Here is a 16,440-nt window from a genome sequence, read left to right as displayed (position 1 = left end):
CCCCATAATAGAGTAGAGCTGTTGAGAGCAGGACCGTTAACCTCTATCTGAAGTCTGCTGCTCTGAGCATGGCAGTTGGAGTGATGACATCATCGTGTTCCATGACACAGGTGTTTATATGTGAGCTAACGAGGTGTGTAGAGATCACAGGTTTCCATTGTTCTGAATGAGAGATGAACCTCTTACATGTGAACGTTGTTGTGTTATGATATACTCCTGCCAATAGGGGGCGCCGTGTAACCAGAGTAACTTACAATGTGGAGAGAATAAGTGTATGCCCGGGAGTTGATGCTGTGGCGGAGGAGAAGCATGAACAACAGTAAAGAGCTTAGTACCCGTCCCTTGCTTCATTAATGTATTTTTACTAATACACAACAAATTGGCGACGAGAATGGCCGTGGCTTCTACTCCTTTACCTCCCACCTTTCTTCAGTGTCCGGGAGAACCAACTATGCCATTTGGAACATGGCTAAAAATGTTCGAAAACTACCTGCTAGTGATCGACGTGGAAGGAGCCAAGTGGCCGGATACCCGTATACGTGCTACGCTGCTACACAGCGTCGGAACCGAAGCACAGAGGATTTTCTACACATTGACTGAAACGGGAACTACATACAACCATGCCGTGACTGCACTACGGGCGCATTTCGTGCCGAAGGTAAACGTAATTGCGGAGAGACACAAGTTCCGCCAACGAGCCCAGAGACATGATGAAACAATTGCACAGTACGTCTCTGCGCTACGTGAAATGATGGTTTTGTGTGAATTTGGAAATGCAGAACAGGATATGCTGCGTGATCAGATTGTGGAAAAAGCCTACAGTGGACGCATACGTGAACGCTTGCTGCTAGAAGACAAACTGACACTGGATAAAGCCATTCAGATTGCAAATCAGGTGGAAACGGCGGTGCGCAACGTGGCCGAGTTCTCCAACAGTGAAGTGCCTGTGAGAGAGATCAGGGCGCCAACATGGGAACAAAAACTTCCCGCTGCAAGTAAACAAAGGAAAGGTGAGAGAAAGTCTGAGCAAGCACGAAGATGTTACAGATGTGATTCAGATAAACATATGGCCAACTCCACACAATGCCCTGCTACAAACAACATATGCAAATCCTGTGGAAAAACTGGGCATTTTGCCAAAGTGTGTCGTTCAGAACAAAAACGTGAAGTGAGGGAGGTCGTTATTCCAGAACTGACTGTTTTATTGCTGAATAATACTGCCCCAAAAGAGAAGAAAATAATGTGCACTGTAGATTTGGAACTTTCTCCTGCTAACCAGTCATTTGAGATGATAGTAGATACTGGTTCTTCAGTGTCACTGCTGCCTGCTCATGTGTACGAGACCTACTTCAGTCACATTCCACTGAAACCTACAAAGGTTCCTCTAGTCACATACTCAAGACAGAGAATCCCAGTACTAGGGAAACTGCATTTACGTGCATTCCATGATGGAAATACTGCCTCAGCTCAGCTGCCCTTTTCATTGTGAAGTCAGGTTCCATACTGCTGGGCCTGGACCTGTTTGAGGCACTGGAAACAGAGTGGTACTGAAGTCAGAGCAGACAGTCAGAGAGATAACAACCCCACCTGCAACTCCTACTACACCGACACCTACTTCATCTGCACCTGTTAATACAGCTGTACCTATGGGCTGAGTTAGGAACGTTGTACACAAAGTCAAGGTGAAAGATGATGTGAAGCCTGTGCAGCAGAAATTGAGAAGGCTTCCGTTCTCAGTCAGAGATGCTGTTTCTGCAGAGTTAAAGCTTCTTCTTCATGCTGACATCATTGAAAGAATAGATGCCTCTCCCTGGGTATCACCGATCGTTGTGATTCAACGAAAGAACTCATCTAAAATAAGGATGTGTACAGACCTCAGGGAGCCTAACAAGGCCGTCATAATGGATTGCTACCCCATTCCACACATGGAGGAGCTCTTCTCAGAACTCAGAGGAGCTACCATATTTTCAACCCTCGACCTGGCTAATGCATACTACCAGCTTCCACTGCATGAGGACAGCAGAGATCTGACTGCTTTCATTACTCACGAGGGACTCTTCAGGTACAAGCGAGTTTGCTATGGGCTAGCCTCAGCACCCTCAGCATTTCAGAAGTAGATGTTGTTTTCCCTGGGCCTCTCCTTCACAGGCCCACACAATAAATCATGAGACTTCGAAATCCGAACAGACAGAGATCAGTATCACAAATCCATGAAGGGGTTCTACTTGGCCCAATTTAAATACCATAAAGAGAGTATTCACCCAGCTATTTTGATTTCTTAAAAAATGTTGTTAGTCTAGTTTCCTTCGAGTTCAGTCTAAGCTACGAATTGTTTCTCATAAACATTCGCACCGCTGGTTTTAAACCTTGAGCAGACAAGCTGCTCACACACACACACACACACACACACACACACACACACACACACACACACACACACACACACACACACACACACACACACACACTTTGGATGAGTATTTGCCTTATCCACTTTTACCTTCTTTAGAGTTATTAGTAATTCAAGATTAATTATTGAATTAAATGTGCTACATAAGATAAAATACTGAAGCTTTGACTTGATCATTTCGGTCACAACATTAGACCTTGTCCTCTCATCTCTACTAAAATAAGATACGTGTGCATGTTTGGGTGTTTTAACACTCATGTAATGTACCTAGTCTTGTCAGGGATGCAAACTCATCAGGTATGAAAAAGGTGACAAGGATCCGAGCCCACCGACCCCACGGAATATCAGCTTTAAAATGAGGAATAACAGATGATTTTAGCAATCAAAACAACTAAAGCAGCAGTGTTAATAATAACAGAAACGCTAAAGAGTCACATCTAATATAAATATATAAAAGCATTTATTTTAATGTGTAGCAGTCAGTTTATAATTTTGGCAGCACTGTTGAGCATTTTGAAAATGTGTTTTCATGCCTCTGTGCAAGGCTTAGTCTTTCTATCTTTATGGCATCTGGTGTAAAGTAACTAAGTTCATAAACTCAACAAGTACTATACTTGGGCACAATTTTGAGATACTTGTACTTTATTTAAGTATTTAAATGCTTTGCTACTTTGTTCTTCTACTCCACTACAGTTCAGAGGTACATGGTGTACTTTTCCTCCACTACATGTATTTAATCCCTTTAGTTACTTCACAGATGTGGATGAATGATGTGAAATCTAACCAAGTGTTAAATCAGACTTTAGTTCCACCTGGAGTAAATCCACAAGCTACCCTGCAGTATACAAAGTCATTCAAACTAGCTGCACCTTTACCAGCTTTGAGAACACTTTCATGATCAATCATTATAAAACATATCATATCTATTATTCTGAAATGGACCAATCTGCACAACGACTACTTTTACTGTCGCTATTTCCACTATATTTTGATGAGAATACTTTTATACTTTTACTTGAGTAACATTTTGAATGCAGTACTTTTACTGTAACATAGTATTCCTACACTCTGGTACTTCTTCTTTTACTCAAGTACAAGATCTGAGTACTAAAGCTAACGTTAGCAGATAGTGACAATGTATGCTAGTTAGCGAGCTCAACGATTCCTTAAATAATATTGCGACAGAAAAACGTTTCAGTGCACATCACGCTCTGCCGCTCCGACAGGGAGCTCTGCTCTGAACACCTGAACGCCCCGTTCTAACAGCTGTTCACCAGCGGTCCAGTCTGTGCCACAGTGACTCCGGACCACACAGTTAATATTAACGAACGCACCCGTAGGTAATATAGCTGCGGAAGCTAGACCATTTTAGCGGAAAAGCAGAGCCTTATTATACATCCAAAAGCAGAGCCGACAGGCAGGAAGACTCGAGCATTCATTATAATATATATAAAAAATAAATTAAAAAAAGAACACCATGCGTGTCATGATGGCACATAACAGCTCGCGGCTGCAGATTACTCCGGTTAACTCAACATTTCACATTAATTTGTTTTATGATTAGGCCAATGGTAAAGAGAGACATTGATGACCTTGAGTCCTTTTTGTTAGCACGTGGTTCCATTTTGTCTATGGCCTTGGACGGCTTCACTAAGAGTCACCCAGTTCTACCCTGCTACAGTCCGGCTGAGTGCAGTCACAGAGATGCTATGGCTGCTCTACATGACATTAATGGTCTGGTCCGAGAATGGACACTATTCCCTGCTCCCAGAGAGAATGACGCCCTTCAAACTGAACATTACAGCCGTTGACACTGTCTCACGTGGGTCTGCTCCCCCCCACCGAGCCATGAACTGGAAGCTTGACATCTGCTTTGAACACTTGGAAGCCTCATTGTCACACCAGCACCAACCCTTGGGTCAGTCAGATGAGACTAATGGCTTCACTTAGGGCATTTGGGTCAGACACATGACTCTCGTTACCACGGAGTGGGTTGTTTTTAAGGCTATTCATATTGCTATGCAGAGGATGCCTGTAAGTTGGCAAGCTGTTAAAAGCCCCTACTATTTTTAGTATAGGCCTAATGTCAGGGGCCTCTTACTGTCTACTTCTACATGTATTCACATTATATGGACCATGTTTCCACCTGTTGAAACTAGAGGCTGCACGGAACTCAGGCTACAATACAACCATTCTGCTCTGCTCTAACGATTCAATGTATAGATTCTACATCAAAACAGTTTGTTTTTATTGTTTCCAATGATAACGTCACCTTAAGTGGAGGAATGCAAACCTGTTTTCAAATGTAAGGTTTTGAATTTGTTTGACATTTCTCAGTAATGACACCTTCAGACGCCCACTATCAGTCATGCTATGCCTTCAGTGGTAACTCAGATGTTAGGGGGGTTGAAGCTTTTCCTCCCAAATCAGCTATGCTTTGTGTTTTCAACAAAGCTAAGCATTTCCTGCATAATATGTTTCTCACAATTGTTTTTTGTTAGCTGTGCACTATGGGGTCAGTTCAGTCTCAAAAATAAATAAAGGCACACAAAAGGATACACAAATGTAATTCCGGATTTATATATAAATGTCTCCGTCCACACACATATTTTTCAATGCACACACACAAACTTATAATTTTATAAATGTAAAAAAGTTTTACAAATATATTTCTCATCCACACACAAATAGTTACATCAAAAACACATTTGAGTGTTGCTACATTTATATAAAAAACGCTTTCTGTGTGTGAATCTCTCTGCATTTGTGTGTGGATCTCTGCATTTGTGTGTGGATCTCTGCATTTGTGTGTGGATCTCTCTGCATTTGTGTGTGGATCTCTCTGCATTTGTGTGTGGATTTTTTAGACTCCCCTGACGCAGCTAGATTCACACCACACATTTTTTTTAAGAGGCGAGTGTCTTCGGCCAATCAGATGTCTGCTTAATTTTAAGCCAATCACATGCGTGAGCCCCCACGAGGGTGTGCCTAATGCGTTTCCAACGTAGTGTAACATCTACGCGGTTTGCGGAGTCTGGGGGTGTGAAAGTTCAGAGTTCATCTCCATCAACATGTCTGGAAGTGGCGCTCCCGCTAACAGTGGAAGTGAAGTATAATACTTTCACATCTTGTCGTTAGTCATGCAATAATTTCGAACTATACAATATTACGTTTGCTTAATTATGAAGCAATATTTGGAACTTGTTTAGTAGGTTTAATTGTGATGTAGCTAGTAATAAGCTAACATTAGCTAGCGCTGTTAAGTCTGTCTAAAGCAGGGGTGCCCAACCAGTCGATCGCGATCGACCGGTCGATCGCGGGGAGATTCCCAGTCGATCGCGAGATGTGTCTAAAAATAGAACAACAATATTCTGTTTTATCGTTAATGATAACATAATCTTCCCGTGCCAGAATAATGAACTTGAACGCACCAAAGCTTTGTGATTGGCCGGCGTGACCCCATGTGTGGGGGCGTGGCAGGTGGGCAGTGGACACTATTTCGCTGACGTTGTCCAGGAGTGACAGTCCGCACACACACAACACAGCAATTATGGCAGAAGCAAAAAAGCCCAACATATATCATTTTCACTCCGAGTGGAAGGATGATTATTTTTGTATCTATTCCAATTCAAAGTCCATCTGTCTCATCTGCAATGCGAGCGTAGCTTTATCGAAGAAGGGTAATTTAGGAGCGGCATTTCAAAACAGTGCACAAACGCTACGAGACGGAACTCCCTCCTAATTCTGCCCTACGCTCCCAAAAGGGGAGGGGCCTGAAAGGACAGCTAAATGCACAGCAGTCCATTTTCACCAGGCCCAACAACAAGAGCAAGGCTGCTACCATAGCATCTTATCGTGTCAGTCACGTTCTTGCGAAACACATGAAGTCTTTCAAAGACGGCGAAGTTGTGAAAGAAGCATTCCTGGAGGCTGCAGATGCGTAATAAAAATAACAGAAGCATTTCAACATGTTTTTGATATAATAAAAACTCAAGTTGGATACCGTTATTAATCAGCTGTAAGTTTGAGTTTGTTTGAACTTATTCAAATAATTATTGTACAAAATGGTATAAGAATGCAAACTTAAATTGATTATAGTCTATCATCAATTCAGGTTAAGAAACTAGTGTTGCTTGCATCCTATTTTAAAGGCATTTATTTTTATACTCTACTAAAATGCAACAAAAAAAGGGTTTGATTCTATTAATTTTTTTTTATCATACATTTTTTATTGCAACATCTTCAATTTACAACACAGTACAGAAGACAATTCAGGTTGCACAACATTTTGGATTAATTCAATCCCATCCCTCTATCCTACATCCCACCCAGCTACCCACCCACTCCATAGCCCACCCCCCACCCACTCCACAGCCCACCCCCCACCCACTCCACCACCAACCACCGGGGCAAAAATATCCCCTCAGGGATAGCATTCTTATTTGGTTAGGAGCTCCTTTAAGTTAGATATCAGATCTGTCCACATTAAAATTGTATCAGGTTTTGCATCGTTGATTCTCGCAGAGGACAGTGCAAGGTAAGAAATGTTCAAAAAACTCTGAAGCCAGTGAGAACTTGAAATATCGTGAGGAGGTTTCCAACGTTGGACTATAATCTTTTTAGCTGCAGTCAAGCCTGTTAGCCAGATTTTGCGAGTTTTCCCCGTAAGGGAAAGGTGAGATTCATCATTTAGAACAGGGGTCCCCAAACTTTTTCCTATGAGGGCCACATAACTTTTCCCTTCTCTGATGGGGGCCTTCTCTGATGGGGGCCTGATGTCACTTTGTAACAGAAAAAGTGTGACGATCGCATGGGTGTCTAAACGTAAACATTTATTGTTTTCTAGAAAGCCACACATAACCAAATATTAATAACCCTTTCCGGGATCTTCACAGAAAAAAAGTCAGGAAATAAATAATAACACTATTAATGAAATAAATAATAACCAAATAACCCTCTCTGGGTTCTTCACAGAAAAAAAGTCCATTGAAAATTACTGTAACTTTCTGTTGTGCCGTGCACAATCTTAACAGGTAAAAGTTTAGCTTAGTTGTCAGAGCAGAATCTCTCAAAATAAACGTGGATTTACGTTAAAAAAACTATTTTTTCGGGGTTCGGGTGTTTTGTTTGATTTTAAACAAACAAAGTCTTGGCTTTCAGAATATGAAACTTTTATTTCCAATTTATTTATTTCTCACTCGCAATCTGCTCTTCCGCAGCGCCGCCCCCCACCCCCAACCCCCCCCCACCCGGCTGAAATTATGAATGTAAGAGTATAGTAATCATAGATAACACGGCAGGGTCCGTTACAGTTTTTTTTCCTCTGATTCCAATTAAACAAAGTCTTGGCTTTCAGAATATTAAACTTGTTTCGGCAAATTCAGATGATAAGTACAACTTTGAAGCTTCGGCATAATTACAAGCGGAGAACGGCAGGCATAACAACAGCCGGTGTTTCTCGTGAGTGTTTTCCCCGGGAAACAAACACAATACACACAAACGCAAAATTACACAAGCACACACACTCACACACACTCGCGAGCTTCCCCTCCAAACGAAAATATCTTCCCTCGGTAGTATTTTGATCATTTGCTCCGCTAATAATCAATCAGATCGATGGATTCCAGAGAAGAGACAACTTTGAAGGCCTTTTTCTCAAAATGATTACTCGGTGACAGTCATTATATAATGTGACATATTTCGCTTAATATTTGAAGTACAAAAACAATCCTGATATCATTAGAAAGCTAGGAATATCCTCTTTCCAACAGTGTATACAACTCAAAAGGTGTCTTTGGGTCAATGCCACTGATTTCGATAGAGCAGGTCACAACATTTTGACAGGGGCTAGTCTAGGATTCGCGTGGCCAGACTGAAAAAAAAAAAATAAAAAAATCATAATGCGTCTCTGGTATTGTTCAGGGGGCCGGGCCAAATGTGGAGGCGGGCCGTACCCGGCCCGCGGGCCTTAATTTGGGGACCACTGATTTAGAAGATGTACAGCAGGTTCCATTGGTAATCTCAACCCTATTAAATCTGTAAGGGTACTAATAACCTTCCCCCAAAAGTGTAATACTCCTGGACACTCCCATACAACATGTAAGAAAGAGCCAATGGTTCCCTGGTGACAAAATGAACAATACGGGTCAGGTACCAATCCAATTCTGTGTCTAATTATTGGTGTTAGATATGCTCTATGACAACATTTCAGATGTATATACTGATGGTTTGGGTTTTTTGAAGCACCTGTAACATTAGCCCAAATTGCATCCCAATCCAATTCTTGTCCTAAAGTAGATATTTCCCTATCCCATGCTCTCATGCCTGATGTAGGAATATAGTTCTGGGAGTTAAGATTATTATAGATAAACGAAACTATTTTTTTGGGAGCACTTTGCACCCAACTCAGAATAGGATGTTCTTTCAAATCTGACCCCAAGGGGACCCCATAGGCTTTACAGGCAGACCGTATTCTAAAGTAAAAGAAGAGAGAGTGTTGATCAATATTATATTGAGAGACCAGTTTTTGAAAGTCATGAATACAATTTTCCCCATTAATGTCCTGAAGAGTTTTAATACCTTTATCCTCCCAAGCTTTGTTGTTAAATGGTTTTCCCCCAGTCAATAGGTTATGATTGTTCCATAATGGAGATGACCTACACCACACACTCTTAAAGTTTAGGAATTTCCCTGCTGCTCTGAACACTTTAATCATATAAGTTAAAATTGGACCGTACAGTAAATCACATTTTTTGGTAGATATACCTGAAAGGAGAAAGTCCCTTAATCTTATCGGCGCTATTAAATCTTGTTCCATATTCTTCCAAGATGACATTTTATCTTCATCTACCCAATAGCTGAGAGATCTTAATATGAATGCCCAATGATATAGTTTAAAATGTGGGCATGCCAATCCCCCATCTGATTTTCTATACTGAAGAGCTGACCATTTTATACTGGGTCGTTTACCATTCCAGATGTAGCATCGAAGTAAAGAATCTAGTTTTTGCCAGTATCCTGTTGGAGGTGCTAGAGGGATCATTGAGCTTACGAAATGTATGCGGGGCAATATGTTCATTTTAACAACCGATAAACGGGCTGGGACTGATGCTGGAAGGTGTTTCCATCTTGTAATATCTTCTTCTATTTTCTTCAAAACTAAAGAGTAATTTGTTTTAGCTATAGATGATAAGGAAGTACTAACCTTAATACCTAAATAGAGGACCTCATTTGAAACATTGATTTGGGGTGGGAGGGACACTTCACTTTGGCCTATGTTAAGAAGCATCAGTGTTGATTTTGATAGGTTAATCTTGTATCCCGAAAGCTGCCCAAACTGCTCCACTACTTCCAAGACACAGGGGAGGGTTCGCTGAACATCTGCCATACAGACTAATGTATCGTCTGCATATAGTGATATAGAATGTGACGTTCCACCTATTGTGATGCAGGAAATCTGAGGACAATTCCTAATGAATTGTGCCAGTGGTTCGATGGATAAATTGAAAATTAAAGGAGACAGAGGGTCTCCTTGCCTTGTACCCCGTTTTATGTCAAATAAGTCGGAGAAGCTTCCTCCCACGCATACTCGAGCTGTAGGATTCGCATACAATGTTTGAATCATGTTAATAAATGTATTTCCAAATTTAAATTCTTTCAGAACCCTCCATAGATATGGCCATTCCACGCGATCAAACGCCTTTTCAGCATCTAAAAACAAAAGGCCACAGGCAGGTGGAATTGTATGTGTTGCGCCAAGAATGTGCAGGAGTCTGCGGATATTATCAGATGCGAGCCACCCTTTAATAAAGCCTGTTTGATCGGGGCTTATTAATTTCCCAACCACCGTCTCAAGTCTAATAGCTAAGACCTTGGAAAAAATTTTGAGGTCAGCATTTATCAGTGATATTGGGCGATAGTTAGAACATTCAAAGGGGTCCTTTCCAGGTTTGGGTATAACCGTAATCAGAGCCGTATTTAAGTCTTTGTGGAACATACCCTTATTGGTAGCATAATTAAGTGTTTCTAACCATACCGGTCCAATAATATCCCAAAATGTTAAATAGAGTTCCACAGGTATGCCATCTATACCCGGCATACGGCCCTTATTTGTAGCTTTGACAGCTTTATATAGCTCCTCCAGCGTGATGGGTGACTCCAGTGTTTTTGTCATCTAATGATAATGTAGGGAGGCCTAACCCGCTAAAAAATGTGGCAAAGTCTTCGTCAGAAGGGACTGAGCTACTTGAATACAGTTCTTTAAAGTAATTTTTAAATGTTTCATTTATCTCCTCTGTAGAAGATACTGTTCCGCGTTTATTACATCTGATTGCTGGTATGGTCCTTTTAGCCTCTTGTTGTTTTAAAGTTAATGCCAAAAGGTGGCTTGGTCTGCTGCCTTCTGCATAATACTTGTGTTTGGTTATATGGATCATATATTCTGCCCTGTGTCTTAATAGGTCGTTAAGTTCTGCTTGCTTTGTTTTGAGCTCACTTTCTATTGTTGTTGTGTATCTCTCTTTTAGGACTTTTTCCAACATATTACATTTTTCTTCTAGGTGAGAAATATTTTGCAGTCGGCTTTTATGTAGGTGGGAACTGAACCGTATAGCATTATTTCGTATAAAACCCTTGATGGTGGCCCAGACCACCGTCACATCTGTGACACTATTCTTATTCAAGATTATAAATTCGGTCAGTTTTGATCTCAATTGCGATATAAATTTGTTGTTCTTTAAAAGGGTCGTGTTGAACCTCCATCTAGTAGCCCCATTTTTTATATTTCCATAGTTAAAATTAGCTAAAATTGGGTTGTGATCCGAGAGATGTCTGGGTAGGAACTCAATTGACTGTATTGAAGGCATCAGCCCAGAAGATACAAGAATGTAGTCTATTCTAGAGAAGGTTTTATGTCTCGTGGAAAAAAATGTATAGTCTCTCGCAGATGGATTATGCACCTTCCACACATCAATTAAGTTTAAGTCTGTTATAAAGAGATTAAGTGCTTTGGAAGCAGATTCTTGAGAACTTGATAGAGTTGCAGCAGATTTGTCAAGGTTATTATTTACAAAAGCATTCATGTCCGACCCAACATATAATCGGTAGTCATTTAACTTCAGTAACTGTGAAGTAACTGAGGGAAAAAAATCAGCTTCAAATACTGTCGGGGCATATATGCTAACAAAAGCCACTTTTTTACCTTGAATAGATGTGCAGCAATAGGCTAGACGTCCTTTATTGTCAGAGCCAATCCTTTCAATTGATACATTTATGTTACGCCTCATAAGTATCATAGCTCCTTTAGTGCGAGTGCCATCAGTTGATGCCACAATAGGTTTATAGAATCTGTTTTGAACCCTTGAAGTGTCATTAGGTTTAAGGTGTGTCTCCTGAAACATTGCAACATCTATCTTCTTTCTGCGTAAGAAATCTAAGATTTTTGAACGTTTATACGGAGAGTTAAGTCCTCTTACATTAAATGATACAATATTCAAATGTTCCAATTTATCTGTATGTGTATTTATTCCCTGGACCTGTTGTGAGTTGGTGGTGGATCCCTGAGTTACAACCCTCCCCTTTCCCCCCCCATTCGACCCTCTTCTTGGTAACATCTGTGAGCGTCACTTAGCTACGTCTAACACTGAACACTGATTGTTCCCCCCCCCCCCCCTTGCATAAAGATAAAGCATAGCAGATCTCACAAACAGTAAAACTGAGGAATAGAAAACCCCTTTTAAACCGATCAACCTGTATCATTACAACCATCCCCCTCTCGTTCTCATGAAATGGTATAGCCCATATACAGACCGTTGCCTGCCGATGACGTCATACATATCACGCGCCCATGAATGTAAACAGTGGATGCATGAAAAAGTTTTCAAAACACGCCTCCAGCTTCCCAAGCCTATTCCGTTATAATGTACATGATGTATGCCGCATATCACTCGAATTTAAAGTATATAGTATGGGCGGAATATTACCTTAACACCATATACACATGGCAATTAAACAATAACATTAGAACTCTTATCTGCAATAATTTGAAAATAAACTGGCCCCTATTTCAACATATTCAAGTATCGAGGCTTAACGAACATTGTCCAATATAAAATAAGCATAGAACATCACCTACATAGCGTCTACCTGCCCATAGGTGCCAGACTTTCTCTGTCCTTATTGCAGATCCATCTCCTCCGTTGGCACAGGTAGCGTATTCAATGTCCAAGATCTTCTCGCATGTCCACCGTTGATTTAAGGGCTTCTCTCGCCTCTTCTGCCGAGTTAAATGACATCCTCGTGCCCTTGTTGTTCACTTTCAGAATTGCCGGGTATATGATGAACGAGTCGATCCCCTTCTGTCGAAGTTTAGTGCGGATCTCCTTGTATTCATGTCGCTCCTGTGTCGTACCGGGGCTGTAATCGGCGAAGAACAACAGCTGTGTCCCGTCTTGGAGAGTCGGTCTAGCTTTCCTCGCGCCTTCAAGAATGGCCTGTCTGTCGGTATAGCGTAGTAATTTGAGAACCATGGTCCGCGATCTTGAGGTGTTGTTGGAGAAAATACGATGTGCCCTATCGATTTCCAGTGGATTATTGTTGGGGCTCTTGATTGAAGGTATTCAGATAGGCAGCATATTTTGAAGGTAACCCCTGGGATCATCACCCTCAACACCTGTTGGTAAGTTGACAATCCTAACATTGTTCATTCTGGACCTGTCCTCCAATTCATTGAGCTTCCTTCGCATCTTTGTCACCTCCATGATACACGTGCTAGTTTCCTTCTCATTCTTGCGCACGGCAACCTGAATGCTCTCAATCTTATTGAAAACCGTGTCAAACTTTTTTTGCGTGACCATCAGCTTGTTCTTTTAATGACCGGAAAAAAAGCTGCAGGTGTAAAAACTGTTGAGATATATATCTATCTATCTATCTCGGGAGCGCCACTTGTGTTGTTGGAGATGAACTCTGAACTTTCACACCCCCAGACTCCGCAAATCGCGTAGATGTTACACTACGTTGGAAACGCATTAGGCACACCCTCGTGGGGGCACACGCATGTGATTGGCTTAAAATTAAGCAGACATCAGCAGGAGTCTCAAAAATCCATACACAAATGCAGAGAGATCCACACACAAATGCAGAGAGATCCACACACAAATGCAGAGAGATCCACACACAAATGCAGAGAGATCCACACACAAATGCAGAGAGATTCACACACAGAAAGAGTTTTTTATATAAATGTAACAACACTCAAATGTGTTTTTGATGTAGCTATTTGTGTGTGGATGAGAAATATATTTGTGAAACTTTTTTACATTTATAAAATTATAAGTTTGTGTGTGTGCATTGAAAAATATGTGTGTGGACGGAGACATTTATATATAAATCTGGAATTACATTTGTGTATCCTTTTGTGTGCCTTTATTTATTTTTGAGACTGAACTGACCCCATAGCGCACAGGTGATACTGAGTCTTCTCGAATGGATTATGACCTATACCATGCTTACATGGACTCGTATGTTTTATTTCATATCTAACAGAAGTAAGAGAGAAAGAGATGGGTAAGTGAGAGAAGAAAGACATGGGAAAGTAAGAGAGAAAGAGATGGGTAAGTGAAAATAGAAAGAGATGGGGAAGTGAGGAAAGAGGGAGATGAGGAAGAGAGAGGGATGAGAAAGAGAGAGATGTGAAAGAGATGGGAGATGAGAGAGAGATGAGGAAGAGAGGGATGTGGAAGAGATCTGGATCTGGATCTGGATGTGCCACTTGGAATAGGCAGTTGCAGTCTGCTCTCAAGCAGATAGCAGAAGGAATGCAGGCAGATGAGCCTCCATTTCACTGGGGGATCATACAGTGCTCACTGAATGAGCCACAAAAGCAGAGCAATTGGGGGGTTGAAATATGGCGCTCTGATAAAGAAGAGTTTTGAGCCAATCAGCACCTCAGTGCGAATCTACAGTATCAGGATGCCTTTACACACCAGACATTCTGTGTCATAAAGAGAGGAGGAGGACGAGTCAGGAGGACAGGTTCTTCCAGCTCTTGTACAAAGATAACATTTGAATTAAATGACCAGATGTTTACAGATGTACAATTAATGATTGTTCTTATATTTCCGATGAACAGACATGTGTTAAATAGTGGTGATAAATACATTTTGTCAGATCAGATTACACTTTCACACTAAACAAAATAAATAAATTGATATTTTCAGATTATAAAGGTATTGAATAATGAGATATTTCTAATATTATAACAGATAATGTTACTATCCTTAATTGTCCAGCAATCAGGTTTAACAACACTACTGTTCAATGTATTATCCATGCACAGAAAGACCTAAAATGATGTTTCAAGTTTTACATATTTAAACCTTCCTTTCCGGGTTTTACAAAAGTCTTTGAATATTTGCCTAACTTTTCCTTTTCAGATTGTTAAACATTTTGAGAATTGTTTAGTTTTCCCTTCAGATTTTGAAATGACATTTGATAGTTGAAATAATGTAATTATGTTATCATGCCATAGTCTTTTGATTTAATGTGTAATGAAGTAAACGTAAAGTAATCCTGAATTGAGGACACTGTAACTTTGCAGATTACGAATTGATCAAATCACCACTGTGAATTGTATACCTTAACTGTGATTTTATACTTCACCTGGATCTCTTATGATCCTATGTTTTAAATGCATTTGACTAGTGATTGCCTTAAACAACATTTTTAAACTGCAAGCTGGTTTTGATTTTATAGTTTGATAAGTGAGATCAGCTAATGGTTACATGTTAAAACATATTATTTTAAAGAAGATGTTTTTGCTATTATGCGTCTGTGTTTTATGTGTGTTCATTATTGTGCTTTTGACAACAGATGATCCAAACATTGATGAGAGATGATTTTCTATTGTGATTGTCTGTGTCAATCATTGTGGTTGAATGTTTCAGTCTTATTCTACTTTGTGATGTAATTGATGTACGGTGAGACCACATTCAACTCTGAAGACGCCTATTGATTTAAGTATTGACCAAATTATTATTAGACTAATGTTTTCAGGTTATCAAAGATGATAAAAAGAGAGGAACTGTGAGGGATTAATTTTGTCTTTACTTAAGATATTTGACCTTTCGGCCTGTTGACGTTTACGACGAAGCCAAAGTCTGTTATCTGTCTTAAGGAATGGAACTGTCAGCTATTGCTGCCATTATGAGTTTTATGACCGGTCAACTCTCGGTCACAAGAGCCATAGAGTCAGATAAAGTGATTCAGTGCCCCCCAGGTGTTCACAGATGCTTTCCCCAATATGGGGGTTGACTCTGAGTGAAGCTAATTAAAAGGTCTGCCAAGATGAGAAGGGATTCAGAATTGACATGGCAACCCACCGGTGCAGTCAGAACTTTCTGATGCTGTGACTTGTGATATGAATTCTCCGGCCAATGCTTGTAATAAACTGCCAGTGTTTGACATCAGAACTCCTGCTCGTCCCGTGTCTCTCTGAGTCCTGACTCTCCATTGCTACAGAAGTTTCCCTTACATGTGTGTATGTGTATGTATGTGTGTGTGGGGGGGGGGTCTCTGGCACCACGTAGTTTCTAGAGCACCTCCTCTTTGTGCATTCTTCATATGGGATGGAGATAAAGAAGCATTGGTTCAGCACGTAGATCAAAGGTCTGTAGGTGTGAAGCAGAGAGCCTTCCACTAAGAGGAAGTGACTCTCCTCCTCATCCTCTTTGTGGTCAGACTTTGGGACGATCTCAGGTTGCAGTGCAATAGTCCATTTAGCTTAGGAACCTTCCTAACGGAGTGAAATGACCCGGAAGTCCCTCAGTGGCAGCCATGATAAGAGCCGTTCGAATTCTCTAGATGATAGGAAAGGAGGTTTCAAACTTCCTTTATAACCTCCTTTAGCTTAGGAACCACTGGACCTCCCTTGACGAAAGGAGAGGAGAAAATGCTGCCCCACAATGCCTTGCTGCCGCAGCATTTGCGTCACACAACAGTCGGCCGTTCACGGAAACAACCGATTATGACCGAGA

At 40.9% G+C, this 16,440-nt stretch overlaps 1 protein-coding gene across 1 annotated transcript; it reads left to right on the top strand.

Moving 5' to 3' along the window:
• The first annotated feature begins 303 nt into the window (after positions 1–303).
• Positions 304–2,807, top strand: LOC117535746. The gene is made up of 2 exons (XM_034200280.1): positions 304–1,357; positions 1,933–2,807. The coding sequence occupies exons 1-2, from the start codon at positions 392–394 to the stop codon at positions 2,029–2,031; spliced, it is 1,065 nt and encodes a 354-aa protein (XP_034056171.1). The 5' UTR covers positions 304–391; the 3' UTR covers positions 2,032–2,807.
• Positions 2,808–16,440: the final 13,633 nt, after the last annotated feature.

This window comes from Gymnodraco acuticeps, unplaced genomic scaffold (assembly GCF_902827175.1).
Source record: "Gymnodraco acuticeps unplaced genomic scaffold, fGymAcu1.1, whole genome shotgun sequence".
NCBI classification, from domain to species: Eukaryota; Metazoa; Chordata; class Actinopteri; order Perciformes; family Bathydraconidae; genus Gymnodraco; species Gymnodraco acuticeps.
Note: the sequence above shows the minus strand (reverse complement) of the source record. Positions and strands in the feature narration are given on the sequence as shown.